At 34.5% G+C, this 16,303-nt stretch overlaps 1 protein-coding gene across 5 annotated transcripts in view; it reads left to right on the top strand.

Moving 5' to 3' along the window:
- The window catches only part of LOC131168438 (E3 ubiquitin-protein ligase UPL7), a 90,086-nt gene that overhangs the window by 58,138 nt on the left and 15,645 nt on the right, over positions 1-16,303 (top strand). For all 5 annotated transcript variants that reach the window (XM_058127861.1, XM_058127860.1, XM_058127863.1 and 2 more), the window contains exons 11-12: positions 882-989; positions 5,696-5,812. In XM_058127861.1, the coding sequence (XP_057983844.1) occupies positions 882-989; positions 5,696-5,812 (225 nt within the window). The remainder of the gene's footprint in view (positions 1-881; positions 990-5,695; positions 5,813-16,303) is intronic.

Raw genomic sequence — 16,303 nt, 5'->3', positions numbered from 1 at the left:
AAACAAGGAAGAAATCTGTGAGATAAATTTCCGAGGACCTTTGGAGTAGCTCTAATAAAAATTTTATCTTCCCACCCATTTGCTTGCAATTCGAATTTTCCGGTAATCACCTTATGCTAAAGGGAACTAATTTTTGTTGGAAGCCACCATAATGCTTTTATAAATTGGAATTTAAGTTACCAAGACCTGGATCCCCCACTTGTAGACCTATACACAACCTCCCAACTTAATAAATGAGTCGAAAACCTGGGATGTTGACTAAAGGAACCCCTAGATAACTCCGTAGCTATTGTAAAGTGCCACATCCTAGTAAAGAAGCAAGCTCTGCAATCCTAACCAAGCTTAAATTAGTTGTAAAAATACCAGTCAAATTAATTGTAGCAAGACCATTCTCATCCATTTTAATTCTCATACCAGAAACTTTCCCTATTAAAAATTGGAAGGACTGTAAGAATATTGTCACTCTTGTAGAGTGTGAACTATTTGACAATCAGACGATGTCTTCTAATTAATTCTACTAAAACAAAAAGAAGGCAGTCAAAATAAGACAGTTCTAGAGAGAGAGGAATTGTTTTTCTCATATCTTGAGAATTCGTGGTTAGACTGTCAAGTTTCTGGTTTGGCAGAGTTCTCTATATGTGTAATGAGCTCCCTCTTGTAGTTAGGTTGCCACAACATAATAAGAATAATGCTAACTTCTTGTTCTTTTGGCTTGAAGCTTATGCCCTAGTCCATAACTTCTGATGGCAATACTGCATGCCTTCACATAGTTGAAAAATCATGATTCCTTATGTTTTGCCCTTTTTAAAAGGGGATTAATTTCTTTGAAATATCATTTGATTTTCACATATTGATAGTACTGATGTGGTATCTATATGCAGTTGCTTTCAGGTGGAAACCATGACATTGACATAGATGATCTAAGAAATAATACACGGTACACCGGTGGTTATTCTGAGGGGAGTCGAACAGTTAAACTCTTTTGGGAGGTATTAACCCCACTATGGCTGCTGAATGCCCTAAATACTATATTTTTTAGTTTTGTTTCTATTAAAGTGTCTAATATGGATTCAGTTTCTATGCTTACCTATCTAGTGCAGATTATTTAATCTTCCCAATTTTCTGCATGTCCTATTATGTGCATCCATCCTCAAATTTCCAGTTCCCAAATTTTGTATGAACTGCCTCTGCAAATAATCCAACTTAAGGGGTTGAAGAAATTGGAATCATATCCATCTGGCATTGTAAGAGTAATTTGTTTCCAATTAATTACTGGAGCTTACTCCATTTTGATGAGTCGAGTAGGTCAAAAACTTCAACTGTTTTTTTACAGCTATAAAACAATAATTTCCCAAGAAATAGACATGGGGTCAGAGAAATATTTCGAGGTGTTCAGATGAAGGAAGGGAGGGGGGGGGGGGGACCTGGGCTAAAACCAAATGCTATAGCCCAATCTTGAATTGATAAGCTGAAAAAATATTAACAGTTTCTTGAATTAGAGCTGCTGATAGTTCCAACTAGTCTGATTTTAGTTTGCGCAAAAATTCAATTGTTATTATTATTTATTGACGGAACACCTTTAATCTACATGAAATGTGTCTAATGAATTTTGATCCTTAGTTCTATTGTACATCTGTTGTCTGGAGGCTGGTACGGCCCCTGTTAGTTGTAGACTTCAATATTTTGTCCTTGTTTTATTGGACCCATCAGAAAAAGAGAATATCAGATCATGTTTTATCTGCAGTTAAAATGCTACAAATACTCATACTACTAACAAATAACAACGGTGCTGAAGGATCAATTTTATTTTATTTCACTTTTACATGCAGAGTTCTGCATTTTTAGGTCCATAGTCTGAGTACACTTACAGATAGCTGATGTCTTTCCTATCAGTTGAGATGACTGAAGATCATATTGCATGCTTTTGAAAGAAATCTGCAGTCAACTTATTTTGTGAAACTAGAACTCTGCACAAATTTACGGAATGAGGATAAATTTTTATGTGGATGGCCTTTGAATGCAGCCAAAATAGAATTTTTTTGGCTTTGAAATCAGAATACGCATAACTAGTATTTTCGATGAATTAATAGGTCTACCTATTTTCTTTTAGCGTGGTTTAGATAATTTTCTGTTTTGGGTTTACTGCCAATGCTTATGAAGTTGTTGGTATTGCCATGTTACATGTTTGGTGCAAAAAATGCATTTTTCTCTACATCCATAGTTACACACTTGGAGGAAATTTTTTACAAATTCAACCAGAACAAATTCCCATGAAAATTAGTTAATAAAAGGGTCTAGTATTCATTAATAATTATCCCCTCCCTTCAACAAGAACCTTTGCATGTGCTATTATGAAATCAATAAATTTGGAAACATGGCATTCGGTCCTTGGATTTGTATTTGTGGAATTCAACACAACTCAACATTCATTTGTATTGTTTTTTCCAAGATCACACAGTTTTAAATCCAAGACCGAATTCCATGCTCCTAAGTGCAACATAACGTAGTGTTTTGATGCATGGATTTGGAATTGACCTGGAATTACAAATACATGAATTTGTATTGGAATTCTATAGAATTCCAAATCCATAGGGCTAAATTATAGGATGGAAATGGAATTCCAAAAAACAAATTCAAATTTGTTGTTTGAATTAATTTAAGTATGAGATATAGATTTGGACATATGAAACCTAATTTCAAATCATCTCATGTAGCAATATACATGGAACTATTAGTTTTTTCAGGAAAAAAGTTCTGGAAATTATAAATAATGAAAAAAAAATTTAAAAAACAACATAACCAAAAATTATATTTTCACATTCCAATTTAAGAAAATATGATAAGTGCTGCAAATTATGAATTGTATGAACTTCATAAATCATAATATATTTTGATCATAGGGAACATGCTTAAAAACAGAAAATATAAGCAATGAATAAGAGTCCAACCTAAGTCAAGCTCCCTTTGTTACTTTGGTCGTTGATTTGATGAGGTAGAAAGTGTTGGATCTTCCCACTTGTGCAGTTTCAGAAACATTTGTCACATTCTCACCAGATTCTCTTTCATTAGAACTTTCAATGCATTGTTTGTGCCGCCACCCCAATAATGCGCTCTTTAAAATTTAGAGAGCATATATCATCCCAATTTTAAATGCAAATTGTATTTTGATATGGCTTCACATATGGATGTTCTTATAAAAATAGCGTAATTATGATGCAATTACTAAGAGGTGAAGACAATTAAGACATGCAGTTGGTTGGCAGGGAGAGTAAACCTACTAAACACCCCAGTATTCCTTAGATGATACAATTCAAGATGACATAATTGTTTACTTCGTACTAGTTTCTTAAATAACAAGAAGCTTTTCAAAAAAATCAAGGGGGGGGGGGTGTGAGTGGGGTTCATGGGTTCTTTTGTAGATAGTTTTGCCGAACTTCAAATGATGAGAAAATAATAAAAGAATGAAAAGAAATGAGCTGTTCATCCAATCAATGGAGTACAGATTAGTGGAAGCTGATGGTGAAAACCACCGAGTGCTTTCAAATAAAAAGAATATGTACTAAAAACTGGATTTTGAAGCATACAACACATGCAGTGCATAAATTGGATATTCATGTTCCAAGTGTAAAAAAGAAAATGAGACCTGACCATTGTGGGTACTAAAGTTTCAGTAATCAAGATTGAGAAACAACCATGGCAAAATTGTTGTGATGAAGAGAAAATGGTTTTCCTAGACTTAAATCATTTTCACAATCCCAATCCTTTGGCTATGGTGAGGAACTTTGCTTCTTTTTCATTAGAGTTCACTGTAAAGTGGCCGTGTACAGTGAATGTACAGTAAGATGAGTGTTGGAGTGGTTTGAAAATGAAAGCAATATGCTGTGGTATAAATGAATTCAATCAGAAAACATTTTTATTTGATTCCCATTAACCACTCCCTCCGTGCCCACCCCCCCCCCCCTCCAAAAAAGAAAAAAGATAGCTTATTTCTGCTTTTTAACAGTCAATGTTCAAGAAAAGTCCTGTGAATGAAACTCAGAACTCCAAGAACATTCAAAAACCGAACAGGCTAGGCAATTAAAAGCAAAAACAGTTTAGCTAATCCAATGCTAGCTTCATTAGGCATTGTTTAGCCAACAGAAATTTTATTCTATAGAAGAACCATGCTAGGTTGAAATATAAGAAAACCAAAGGAGCACTCAGAAACTTATCAAAATTTTCATTCTCTAAATTACCAAAGCATGAGACTGAAGAGAGAACTGCTAACAAGCAAAATGAATGTAGCTGCAAAACACTTCAGTATTTCACAGCTGCCATGAAGATCCAAACTTCTTCTCTACTGCTTTCTCAGCCTTGACTTTACTGAGCTAGTCCTTCCTCAGAAGAGATCATTGTTCAGTGGCAGAGTACAGTGAACTTGCAGCGAGAAGAGTGTTTGTGTGTTCAAAACAGGAACTGGCCGTGGAGATACATCTTAAGAAGGCACTCACATATTGATCTAAAGTGTCAAATATGTGAAGGGAAGTCTCTTAAGCTAGTTACAATGCAATGAAGTAAGCACGAAATGAGGATAACCATGGAATGTTTAACTGCAGTTGGACTGAATTATGTTGGCACTGAGGATAACTGTGGAATTCTGACAAGACAATATCGACTGCAAAACTCTGCATTGTGACATATTTCTGTTCAGCCTTTGAGATATTATGCCAGATGTATTTAAATGCGCATTATAAATAGTTGTGATGGCAAAAAATTAACAACAACAACAACAAAAAACCAATCCTGTCCCACTAGGTGGGGTCGATTACATCATTTTCTGCCAATTTGCATGATTATGAGCAATTTCCTATGACAAATTTAGGACAATTAAATCTTTACTATCTCATTCCAAGTTATTTTAGGTCTTTCCATGCTCCCTCTATTGCCCCTCGCAGTAAGTAGCTCGCTCCTCATTGGTGCACTATTTGGCCCACGTTGGAGAAGCCCAAACCATCTGAGTTGTCCCTCTCTTCTTTTGCTACCTTCTTGACAGCAAAATGGAGCATTGCTCTCCACATTTAGGTCATTCTTCCTCTGAAAATAATTATATTGGATGATCACCTCAAGTCTATTTCACTTGCTGCTGACATTTATTCATAAATAATGTTCCTTGTAGTCCTAAATGGCTAAACCACATAGGCTTCCAGCAGCCTAGACCTTGGAATATACTTTTCCAAGGGTCAAACCCATTGAGTAGGTCCAGGCTTATATGGTGTGCTGCAGGATTAATGAAATTTTATTGAAATTATATATATTATTTTCTCCTTTTCAATTGAAAAAAGAAGCATAATATGATTCCAATCTATTTCTTTTCCAACATTAGCAACAACTAGTGATGAATGGTTGAAATATTAATGGAGTCACTTAAAAAAAGTAAAGCAAGACAGTAATGTACAAATGATTGTGCCAATGTAGGAGTATGAAAACCTTTTTTTTGCAAGTAATTGTAGAATTATTTGACTTTGTAATTTAATATCAATCATTTTGCTCAAAAAAAATTAATACATGCATTCATGAATGTGATGTTCTTTGAATGATTTTGAGTTTATGGTTTAATCATTTAACTTTATGATTTAGTGTCAACCATTTGGAACATTTTGCTCAAACTGGTATTTATTTTATGTTTTCATTGAGTTTCTTCTGATTTATGTTGCAGGTTGTTGCAGGATTTGAACCAAAAGAACGGTGTATGCTTCTTAAATTTGTGACTAGTTGTTCTCGAGCTCCATTACTTGGGTTCAAGCACTTGCAGCCAACATTTACTATTCATAAGGTCTGTCCATTATATTCTTGCTAATTATCATTTAATTATATAATCTTGATGCATTCATAATTTCATACTATCCTGTGCTTGAGATAATATTTGGATCGATGGTTTAACATGGTATTCAGTTTGACCATGTTGTGTGGAAATGCATTCTGAGAATAAATTTAGAACTGGATGGAGATTGGAACATTGTATAAATTATGTGCAGCTAAAGGAGTCACAATCATTATGCTGTGTAAGCTAAAAATAGCAACAATTGATCATCTTCCTTTTCCTGGAATTTTTTTCTGTATTTTTTTGCAGGACATCCAAAAAGAAAAAGTCATCTGGGTTGTCATTGTCCACTTGAGAACTCAAAATCATGCCATGGAACATACAATTATATAGTTAGGGTTAGTTGGCACTATAAGGGATGAAGAAACAAAGCTTTTCTCCCCTCTCAAGAAGCCCTTCTGAAAATTTTTGAGGGAATGGAATATGGCTGAAATGGGAAATTTTCTGCACTTGCTAAAAAACGAGGAGCTTCCACTTTGAATATTATTTATTTAATTATTTCCCTGATTGGTGAACAGAGATTTCATATATAGGGAACCAAAGGGGTGCCACCCGTGTATAAGAAAAGAAAAAAGAGAGAAACAAAAATGTTTGAATCAACCGTGTGATAGGGTATTCAAGAAGTAAAAAATTGTTTGTGTTTCTAGCACTGCATGCTAAACCAACAAGAATGTTGCAAGCCATCTATCCTTGATGATTAGGGGAGAGGTAGCTGTTCCTTCAAAAGCTCTAGCATTTTTTTTCTCCACAAAGTCCAACCTAAAGTGAATGGGATCAAGGTAAGCCTTTTTTCCCTTCTCTCCACGCTATCCACTCTGATTATTACAGAGTAAAGGAATTCATATCCAAAACATTTGTAATCTAGAAAGGTAGATGACAGATAACAATAGAGTTTCCAAAGTAAGGGAGAACAAAACCATTGGAGCAGCTTGATTTTCCATCAAATGTGTTTATCTTGACCTTCAAACCATAATTGTACTCCCATTTGTGAGAGAAGAAGAGGCATGTGGTCTTGATGCGCCTTATTTGTAAGAAGTTCTCTATTGGACCCTTGAAGAACTAGATAATCTTTGGTGCCCTTCTCAAAGCTAAAGTCAGAAGCAGGTTGTTGCTGAGCTAGCTGTCCTGAGGTTTATCAAAAAGAAAAAAGGGGGGTGGGGGTGTTTTGAGGTTTCTTACTCAGAATTCTCATAGGATGCTGATATAGTATTTAGAATGTGAAAGATCCTTTCATGGTGTCCTTTTCTTTTCCTCACTTAGGAGGTCTGCCAGTATCACCATTGATAATTTACAAGAAATGGGAAAGATTTTGGTGAAGAAGGGCTTTTGTTTTTGAAGAGTGAAGTAGAAACCGTTGGCGTGCTGTCCTATAGTTCTACTCATGGTTGATTTTTTTTTTTTTTGGGATAAACAAAGAAATTTTATGAGAATAGAGCAGAATGTACAGAAAAAACTACCAAGACAGAAGAAAAGGAAAAACAAAAAGGGGAAAAAAAATCCTCCCTTTGCATCAAAAGAAATTAATTTCAAAGATCACCATCTAAAACCCAAAACCAAAACTCAATACAGTATAGCCAACCAATCCCGCTGTAGGTCTTCTGAAGAAACATGAAGAATGAATCCATTTGCTGACACCTGCATCAGCTCAAGCTAAACCACTCTACTCAAAGCAAATTAATAGATATATCCACACCTTCGAATATTCTAGAGTTCCTGTCCAGCCAAACACATCAAATAATAGCCATAGCAGTGCATTGCCATAAATCTTTCCTATCCTCCCCTTACCAAAACCTCTAAGCATGATGGTACAAAATGCCTTCAATGTGGAGGGGCGAACCCAGTTTTCATCAAATATACCAAATAATTTATTCCAAATATCCAATGTGAAAGGACAATGAAGCAAAAAATGTGCATTAGTCTCTCCATCCTCAAACAAAGGACACAAATATCCGATCACAGGGCTTTATTAAGTCTTCTCTTTTGAAGCAAATCGTTGGTGTTGATTTGTTCAAGTATCGCAGTCCAAACGAAAGATATTATTTTCGAGGGACTTTAACTTTCCATATCAATGGATACAAAGAAAAATTATCCGCAGTAGAGTCATGAGTTAAGAGAAAAAAAATTTACAAGAGAATTCCCCTGAAGTGTCTGATCTCCAAAATGAAAATTCCAAGAATGCGTATCTTCTTGCAAAAGAAAAATAAAAAGCAGAAATAGGGGTATTATGACAAATAGATAACTCAAAAAATGAGGGGATGTAATAGGAAAAGGCGTTTCCCCCACCCAATGGTCTTCCCAAAGCCGAATACGCTCCCCATTACCCATTAAATACTAGACTTTGGGAAGGAAATTATCATAATATGCGGTACAAATTTCCAAGGACTCAAATAAGTAATACTTTAGCATCCCACTCGTTTTGTAGTATTCCAAATTTAATGCCAAACAGCCAAAGAGAACTAGGTGTTAAAGGAAAGCGCCATAACCATTTCCCCACCAAAAAACACCAAATTACCAAGACTCAAGCCTCCCTCCCTTTTAGGCGTACACAGTCTCCCAACCTACATGATGATCTCTACCCTCTCCCCTGCTTGATCATAAGAAATCCCTCATTAATTTCTCAAGCCTCTATGCCAATCTCATAGGGATTTTGAAAAGAGGAAGGAAATACAAAGGGTGGAAGAATAACAATCATGGATGACGGTAATATGATCCCCTAGAGTGCAGAATGCTCCTTTCCCGCCCATCTAGTCTTCTAGCCACTCAAAAATAGGGTCCTATAAAGAGTTAGCATTAGGGTTACCACCTAAGAGGACACCTTAATATGTAATAAGCCAAGTCAGAAAATGTCACAATCAAGTTGATACCTTGGACTACCATGCAAGTTGAAGGAGAAATTGAAGAAGATTTAATGCATAGAGTTAAAGCAGGTTGGATTAAGTGGAGAAGTGGTATGAGCATGCTGTATGGTTGTAGAATATCCTTAAAATTGAAAGGGAAGTTCTATAGGATGACTGTAAGACCAGCTTTGCTGTAAGAATCAATATGTTAGGCAACTAAGAAACAACATATCCAAAAAGTAAGATTTGTCGAGATGAGAATGTTAAGATGGATGAGTGATATAAAGTTAAAAGATAAATTAAGTAATGAACATATTCTTAGTAAGTTAGGTGTAGCTCTTGTAGGAGATAAGATGAGGGAGGGATGGCTCAAATGGTTGGGCACATGCAACGAAGGCCAAATTGTGCACCGGTGAGGAAGAGTGAGTTAGCTGCTGTGAGAGGCAATAGAAGAGGTAGATGTAAACCTAAAATAACTTTGAGATAGTAGGGATTTAATAGCTCTAAATTTGTTGGATGAAATTGCCTATAATTGCGTAAATTGGCAATAAAGGATTGATGTACCTAGTGGGATTTAAGGCTTGGTTGTTTGTTGTTGTTGTTACCATTGAACTTCCCCATGTACTCTATCATATGCTTTTTTATAAGTCAATAAAAGCCATATGCAAGTCCCTTTTCTTTTCCCTAAACTTTTTTATTAATCTTCTTAGAAGATAAATAACTTCTGTAGTCGATCTCCCAGGTATAAAACAAATTTAATTCTTTGAGACCCTCATTTATATTTATTCTTTGTTTAATTATCCTTTTCCACAGTTTCATTGTATGACTCATATGTTCAATTCCACGATAGTTATTGCAATTTGGAATATCACCTTTGTTTTTATATAAGGTATTAGTGTGTTGTTCCTCCATTCCTCCTGCATTTTCTTGGTTTTTATAATAATGTTGAATATATTAGTTAACCATATACTTCCTTAATCTCCTACACGTTTCTAGGCTTCAATTGAGACACCATGATCTCACCACTAGCTTTCTTTTCTGCCTGAGAATCTTCCTTTGGATTCACCTAAAACCTCTTTTATTATCTTTTTAATAAAGCTAACTATTCTTTTCCACAGAGTGTTTGCATCATCTTTATCCCCTATTGTCCAATCACCCTCTTTGATCATTTTATCTTCAAATTATGCTATATTTTCTCCCTTTAGACTCCACCACCTAATCCCCTTGCATTGATTTATGTTGCTATTATCTAATTCTAAAGCTCCTTGTTGTGCAGTCAAGATTTCCCTTGGGATAATCTTACAATCTTTACAAGATAGATGGTCTTCCCTCCTATTGAAGAAGAAATGTGTTTGTCTTTTATTTTGCCCACTCTTGAAGGTTATTAAGTGTTCTCTTAAAAGCAGGTATTCATTATAAACAGATTGTATGGCATGGAAAAATCTAAAATCAAGGGGCTAATTTTTTATCTCCATATCCATGATCCCCCGGGTTTCTCTCATAACTGTTATCACCCTTTCCAACATGTCCATTCATATAAGCTCCTACAGATGTATTTTCAAACCATAGTATCCCTTGTATAATATTATTCATATCTTTTCAAAATTGTCTTATGATGTTTTTTTTTAAGCTTGTTTGGGGAGTATATGCAGCAATGAAATTTATATCTCTTGGCCTAAAACTATTTTGATTTTTATGATCCTATCTTTTATTTTTTTAACATTTTCCACTTTATCTTTTAGGTATTTGTCTACAATAATTCCCACCTCATATATATTCCAATATATCAAAGTTTAAATCCTGATTTTTGAATTCTCTAGCTTTCTCCCCGATCCACTTAGTTTCTTGGAGGCAGATTAGGTTAATTTTTCTTCTAATCATTGTATCAACTTAGTGCTTTTACCTGTAAGTGTCCCTATGTTCCAAGTTGCTAATCTAACTCTAGTCTCTTGTACTACCTCTTGACCCTCTCCCATCTAGGCAGGCCTGACCTAGCCCACCCTAGTCCATTTTTCGTTACTCTCAGGTGGCATAAGTGCAACTTGTTGCCCATAGGGGAAGGCCCATTAAACATTTGGTAAGGATTCATATCAATAGATCTGACAAGTTTTACACTGGCTGTCAGCTACCTAATGCAACCCTCCTCCTTTATCTAGGCTTGAGACCGGCTGTTTGTATGGATACTTAAGGCGTTTAGTGCTTTACAAGGCGGAGTACAAGTATCTACTGATTGAAGAAACAGAAGAAAATAAATTAAAAAAAAAAAAATAGTAAATAAAGTTGTAGCCCCACACTAAAAATTAGACATGAAGCTTATGCACACACTTTTGCTTTCAAAAATCCAGCGTGTGAAAAAGGCTAGTGCATAAACTAAAAAATACAGACTTTGCATCCTCAGATCTTGAATACAAAATGGAAGTCAATTGTTCTTGAAAATTTGGGTGTTGTTAAAAGCCTAAGTTTAATATGAATTTATAGTATTCTTAGGGTTTGTAGGTTCCTATCTCAAGTTGTATTGGATTTCAGCTTAAATGATGCATGTTATCTTTGAAAATCAAGTGATTGGTGCAAACTATTATCCAAAATTTACAGCATGGGAACTAGAAAACCAAACTGTAAATCTAGGTAAGCTACTCTTTCTCTAATCTACCTCTATTTCAGAATTATCTAAAGCATGTCCTAGAACCAGGTCTACGAACCACACACATGTATCAAATTGAAAATGACTTGAGGGAGAATTTCTCACCGGTGGATTTATGGGAGTATCAACTGATTTAGCTCCCAACTGATGATATTGTCTTGCAATTCTAAAGTATATTTCTGCTTTGCCAAGCTTAATCCTTTTCTGCGTCTAAGTTCTGACAACCTTTATGTGAAAGAATAATGACAGTTGCACAGGAGCTTAATTTGGAATTGCTTCTAATGCCAACACTTCACATCTGCAATTCCTCAGTCGCTGCCTGAACTGATGATACTGTTAACTACCAGATATACCACAGTTATATTCTCCTTCCTGACAAACAGAAAATAATCAGATTAACACATCTAAACCCAATAGCAAAAAAGTACCATGCTGAACTTGTCAAACCAAGCCCTATGAGACTAGTTAAGCCCAGAAATGTTGTTACGAAAGTTCATTAACCTCGACTGTCTCCCCTTGAGCAATGTACCTGGAGGTTGCTCCATGTAAACAAGGTCCTCATACAAGCAACCATTCTTGACATCTAATTGGCATAATGACTAATCAAAATTAATGGCTAAGGAAATCAAAATCCAAATAAAACATAATGGTGTTAAGGAGAGAGAGAGTCTTAAATTAATCAATGTTGTAGGTCTGCATATGCACTTTGACCACCAATTGAACTTTTAGTCTTTGAATGGAACCATTAGGATCGTACTTAGTGGTATACAACCAGCAACACTTGGTCAACTCCTTACCATGAAAAAGATCCAACAGTTCCCATGTCAATGGGAGAAATCAAAACTTCATTTTCTATATCCATTACATGCTTTCACCCAGGATTAGAAAAAGTCTCACCATGTGGGGAAGAGAGCGAAAATAGACAATGCTAGAAAACAACCAATGGGAGGAAGATGAAGTATGAAAACATAACTTGCAATATAAGATACACCAAAAAATCTCTGAGTAGAAGCTCTAGTGCCTTTCGATAAGCAATGCAGATCCAAATTGAGCTGAGGTTGATATATAGAACAATACTGTGACATTGTAGAGTATTGAAAAGGAGGTTGAATGGCTACAGTCAGCTCCTTTCTTATGTCATTTATTTACTTTCAGCAGTTTATCTGGAGCAATAGCAGATCTATTACTGGAAACATTAGTGGGGGGAGTACCTTGTATAGGGTATGGGAGTTGGAACAAGAGGAGTCACAATCACTGACAGCTGGAACATGAAAGACTTATTTCATGCAAACTTATTTTCCACTTGAATAAGGTGTTCCCTAATAAAAAGCGACATCTACACCTAAAGCACAAAAACGCAATAGCACAAGGAAACAACTTGTCCTGACCAGCGTACTGAGCATGCACAACATGGATGCACTAAAATAACACGAAGCACAAGAAACATAGGAGCATCTGGACAAACAATGGAAAAGGGAAATTTTCATCTAAGGAACGACAAGGCATCTTATTAATATAAAAAAACAGGTTGTTTTAGGAACTTATTCATCCAGCAAGGAAAGGTGGAAGTCTTTGCCCCTCATTCCCCTTGCCATCTTTTGGTTGTGTGAAGGGAAAGAAATAACAAAGCTTTTAAAGGATTGAATATGCCCTTATGGAGTAATGAAGACTGTTGGATTGCTAATGTAACGAGCTGGCATTGAGGGTTTTTTGATACCATCCAGTCTGGTTGGCTCTTTTGTTTTTGTTTGTATTTGGATGGCATCCTCTTGACGCCTTCAATAAATTTTTCATTACTAGAAAAAAAAAATGCATATGGAAAATTAAGGAAAAACAGAAAAAAAAAATGCATATGGAAAAGTAATGACTATGGTTTTAAAAATTGGCCACTACCATTGTGTAATGCCATTATGTAGCTGTATTGGAGACTTCTGTCACAGGATGATATTAAATGAGTATCCTGATTCACATGTGTACCACCCAATGGTTTTAAAAATGCATATGGAGAAGTAAGGACTATGGTTTTAAAAATAGGCCACTACCAAACGGAATAATTGGGTGCTATCATATCATATCATGTAGCTTTCTATCGGTTAAATACTGCATAATGCCGTTATGTTGCAGTATTGGAGACTTCTGATCACGGGATGATATTTCATGAGTATCCTGATTCACATTTGTATCACCCAATAGAGTCTGTTATGGTGTCATAACGACTGTAATTGTCCAATACAGATTGTACTGTCTGCTACAAGCTGTTATGACTTACGCCCTCCGTCACTGGTTGTGAGTTTATTCAACGATTTTTTGCACTAATTTTGTAATTATGTAAGAAAATCAAGCTTTTAGAACTTGAGAAAGAATTTATGAACTATAATTATTGTATCTATTTGCAAATAATCAATAATTTAACACTAATTAATTGAAGATAAACAGAATGTCTGTTATGTACGAGAGCAAAAATCACTCTATAGAACTTTTTCCCACTACTGGTTAGAAATTATATTCGCAAGTTGAAACATACATCTACATTCTTCATTTGCTAAAAATATCATATTAAAATGTAAAGTTGAAGTCATGTAGTCTTTAGCCTTTTCTCCATACTGCTTCTCTTTGCTTATATCTTTATGCTTTTAAGTGATTATGCTGTGAAATATGAAATATAAATATGTTCTGTATTTTATGATTTCTTAGTTTAGATAGATTACTCAATTGAATGGTGATTAGGCAACCACAAGGACTCTCCCTTTGGTGACAAAAGAACCAATATAACATCCAACATGTTTAGCATATGCTATCTGTAACTTGATCTAAAATTTTGGAAATAATCATTTAAGACTTTGGTATGTAAGATTTTGGAGTTAATACATGTGAATCTGTAAGTTTTAAGAAGTTTGCTAATCGCATAAACAAATTCATGAATGTGGCATAATGCATAACATTCAAAATGGCTGTGACCATTACACAATGACCATTACTGTACAGAGACTGCCACTGTTTTTGAAAACTATGGTAAGGACCATTCTATGTCAAGTAAGTGCCTATTCTTCTTTTCAATTACCCATTCTCTCGAGGAGTATGAAAACAAGCAAATGATCCCTTTATCTAAACAAAAGCTCTGAATTGAACTTGGATAAAATCCAAAAGCATTATCAGACTAAAAACTATTTAGTGCCAATGCTAGATTGATTCTTTATTTGACTATAAAATTGGATGGATTCCATCAAGAAATCCATATCTATCATTTAATAGATACAACTAATTCATTGTAAAGAAATTATGTACAGAAGAAACAAAATGCTGTTGATGAAATCAGTTCTCGACCCTGCACATATTGCAGATTTGTTAATGAATAGAAAAATATAAGGACTCACTATGAGACCCCTAGAATGATTGGAAGACTTTCTATGCTTTCTTAATTGACATGCTTGACACTTCATATGAGAAAGAGACTTAGATGACTGGGAAAGATTTGCTACTGCTTTAGAAGAGATGGGTGTCTGAGTTGAGCAAGCCCTTAATTCTAAGGAACACCATGAGGAGAACAGGTATGTTGTATTAGAGAAAATGGAACCACAACCACCTTCATCAGGGTTATAGAAGCTGTCTTTCTTAACACCTCTTTCCAAACTTTACTTAGAAGGATCTAAGGTTGCTAAACATTTAAGAATCTTTATCAAATGGCTCATGAACAAAAAATTTCGATTTCAACTAAAATTCCGAAGCTTTAAAAATATGGTGCATGTCATTGATCCAAAGAAACACCATGGGGAGACAGATATGTCGTATGAGAGAAAATGGAACCATAACTACATCAGGATAATAGAGGCTGTCTTTCTGAACCCCTCTACCAAATTTCTCAGGATAACACCATAAGATGGATAAAAGGTTGCTAGATATTTAAGTCTTTGTCAAATGGCTCATGGGCAACAAATTCAGGAGAAAGTACTTAAATTAAGTACTTGTGTCAATAAGTAGTGTTTGATTTACACTAAGTAATTTTTAAAAGTACTTTTCCAGACTAACTTAAAAAAAAAAAAAAAAATTAATTTTTCTGAAAAAAGTACTTATTTGAAAAAATACTTATAATAAGTATTCCCAGACTACTTTTAAATAATTACTGTTTTAGATAAGTTTTTTTAAAAAAAAAAAAAAAAATATTTTTGTATAAGTAGTTCCAAATGATCTCTAGTTTGTAGATGTTGGATAACACCATAAGAAGGATAAAAGGTTGATAAACATTTATGAGTCCTTGTCAAATGGTTCATCGGTAACAAATTCAAGAGAAATTTAGGCACATGCAAGGGATTAAATTTTGATTTCAACTAAAATTTTGAAGCTTAAAAAATATGGAAATTTCTATGGAAATTTTGATTTTGATGTCTATTTCAATTTTGATCTTAAAAGAATGATGGAAACTAGTAGTAAAGCTTGGAATTCTTTTATGAAACTTTAGAAATGGTTAATAGACATAAGAAAACAAGTTTTAAAAGTAATATATTATAAAATAAATACATCAATGATAGCTATATTGTGTATGAGGTGTCTAGCTGTAATATAAATATCAAACATGTTTGGTAATATAAATGAAATTAATAGGTAGTTAAATAGTGTTTATTATACAAATAAAGATAATTTAGCAAAAAGCTGAATAAAATGTTGTAGCTACTATCTAAGTTTAATTTTTCATATAATTTTGAAAGCCCTTGTTATAATTTTTGGTTTCAAAAAAGAAATAAGATAAATTTAGGGAGAAATTTCACTTTATGTTTAATTTCATATTTAAATTCCAAGGAAATTTCATTCTATAGTTAAAAATTTGACAAAATTTGGCTATAGTTTTGAGATTTTGACAAATTTCAGTTGATTCTACTAAATTTTGATGGAAATTTTGTAAGACTGAAATTGACTGCCATTTGGATTTTGAGGGTGATGGAAAACAGAAATTTGAATGAAAATTTCTAC

The sequence above is a fragment of the Malania oleifera genome, chromosome 11 (genome assembly GCF_029873635.1).
Source record: "Malania oleifera isolate guangnan ecotype guangnan chromosome 11, ASM2987363v1, whole genome shotgun sequence".
Lineage (NCBI taxonomy): Eukaryota > Viridiplantae > Streptophyta > Magnoliopsida > Santalales > Ximeniaceae > Malania > Malania oleifera.
The sequence above is the reverse complement of the archived record's forward strand: the minus strand, read 5'-3'. Positions and strand labels throughout refer to the sequence as shown.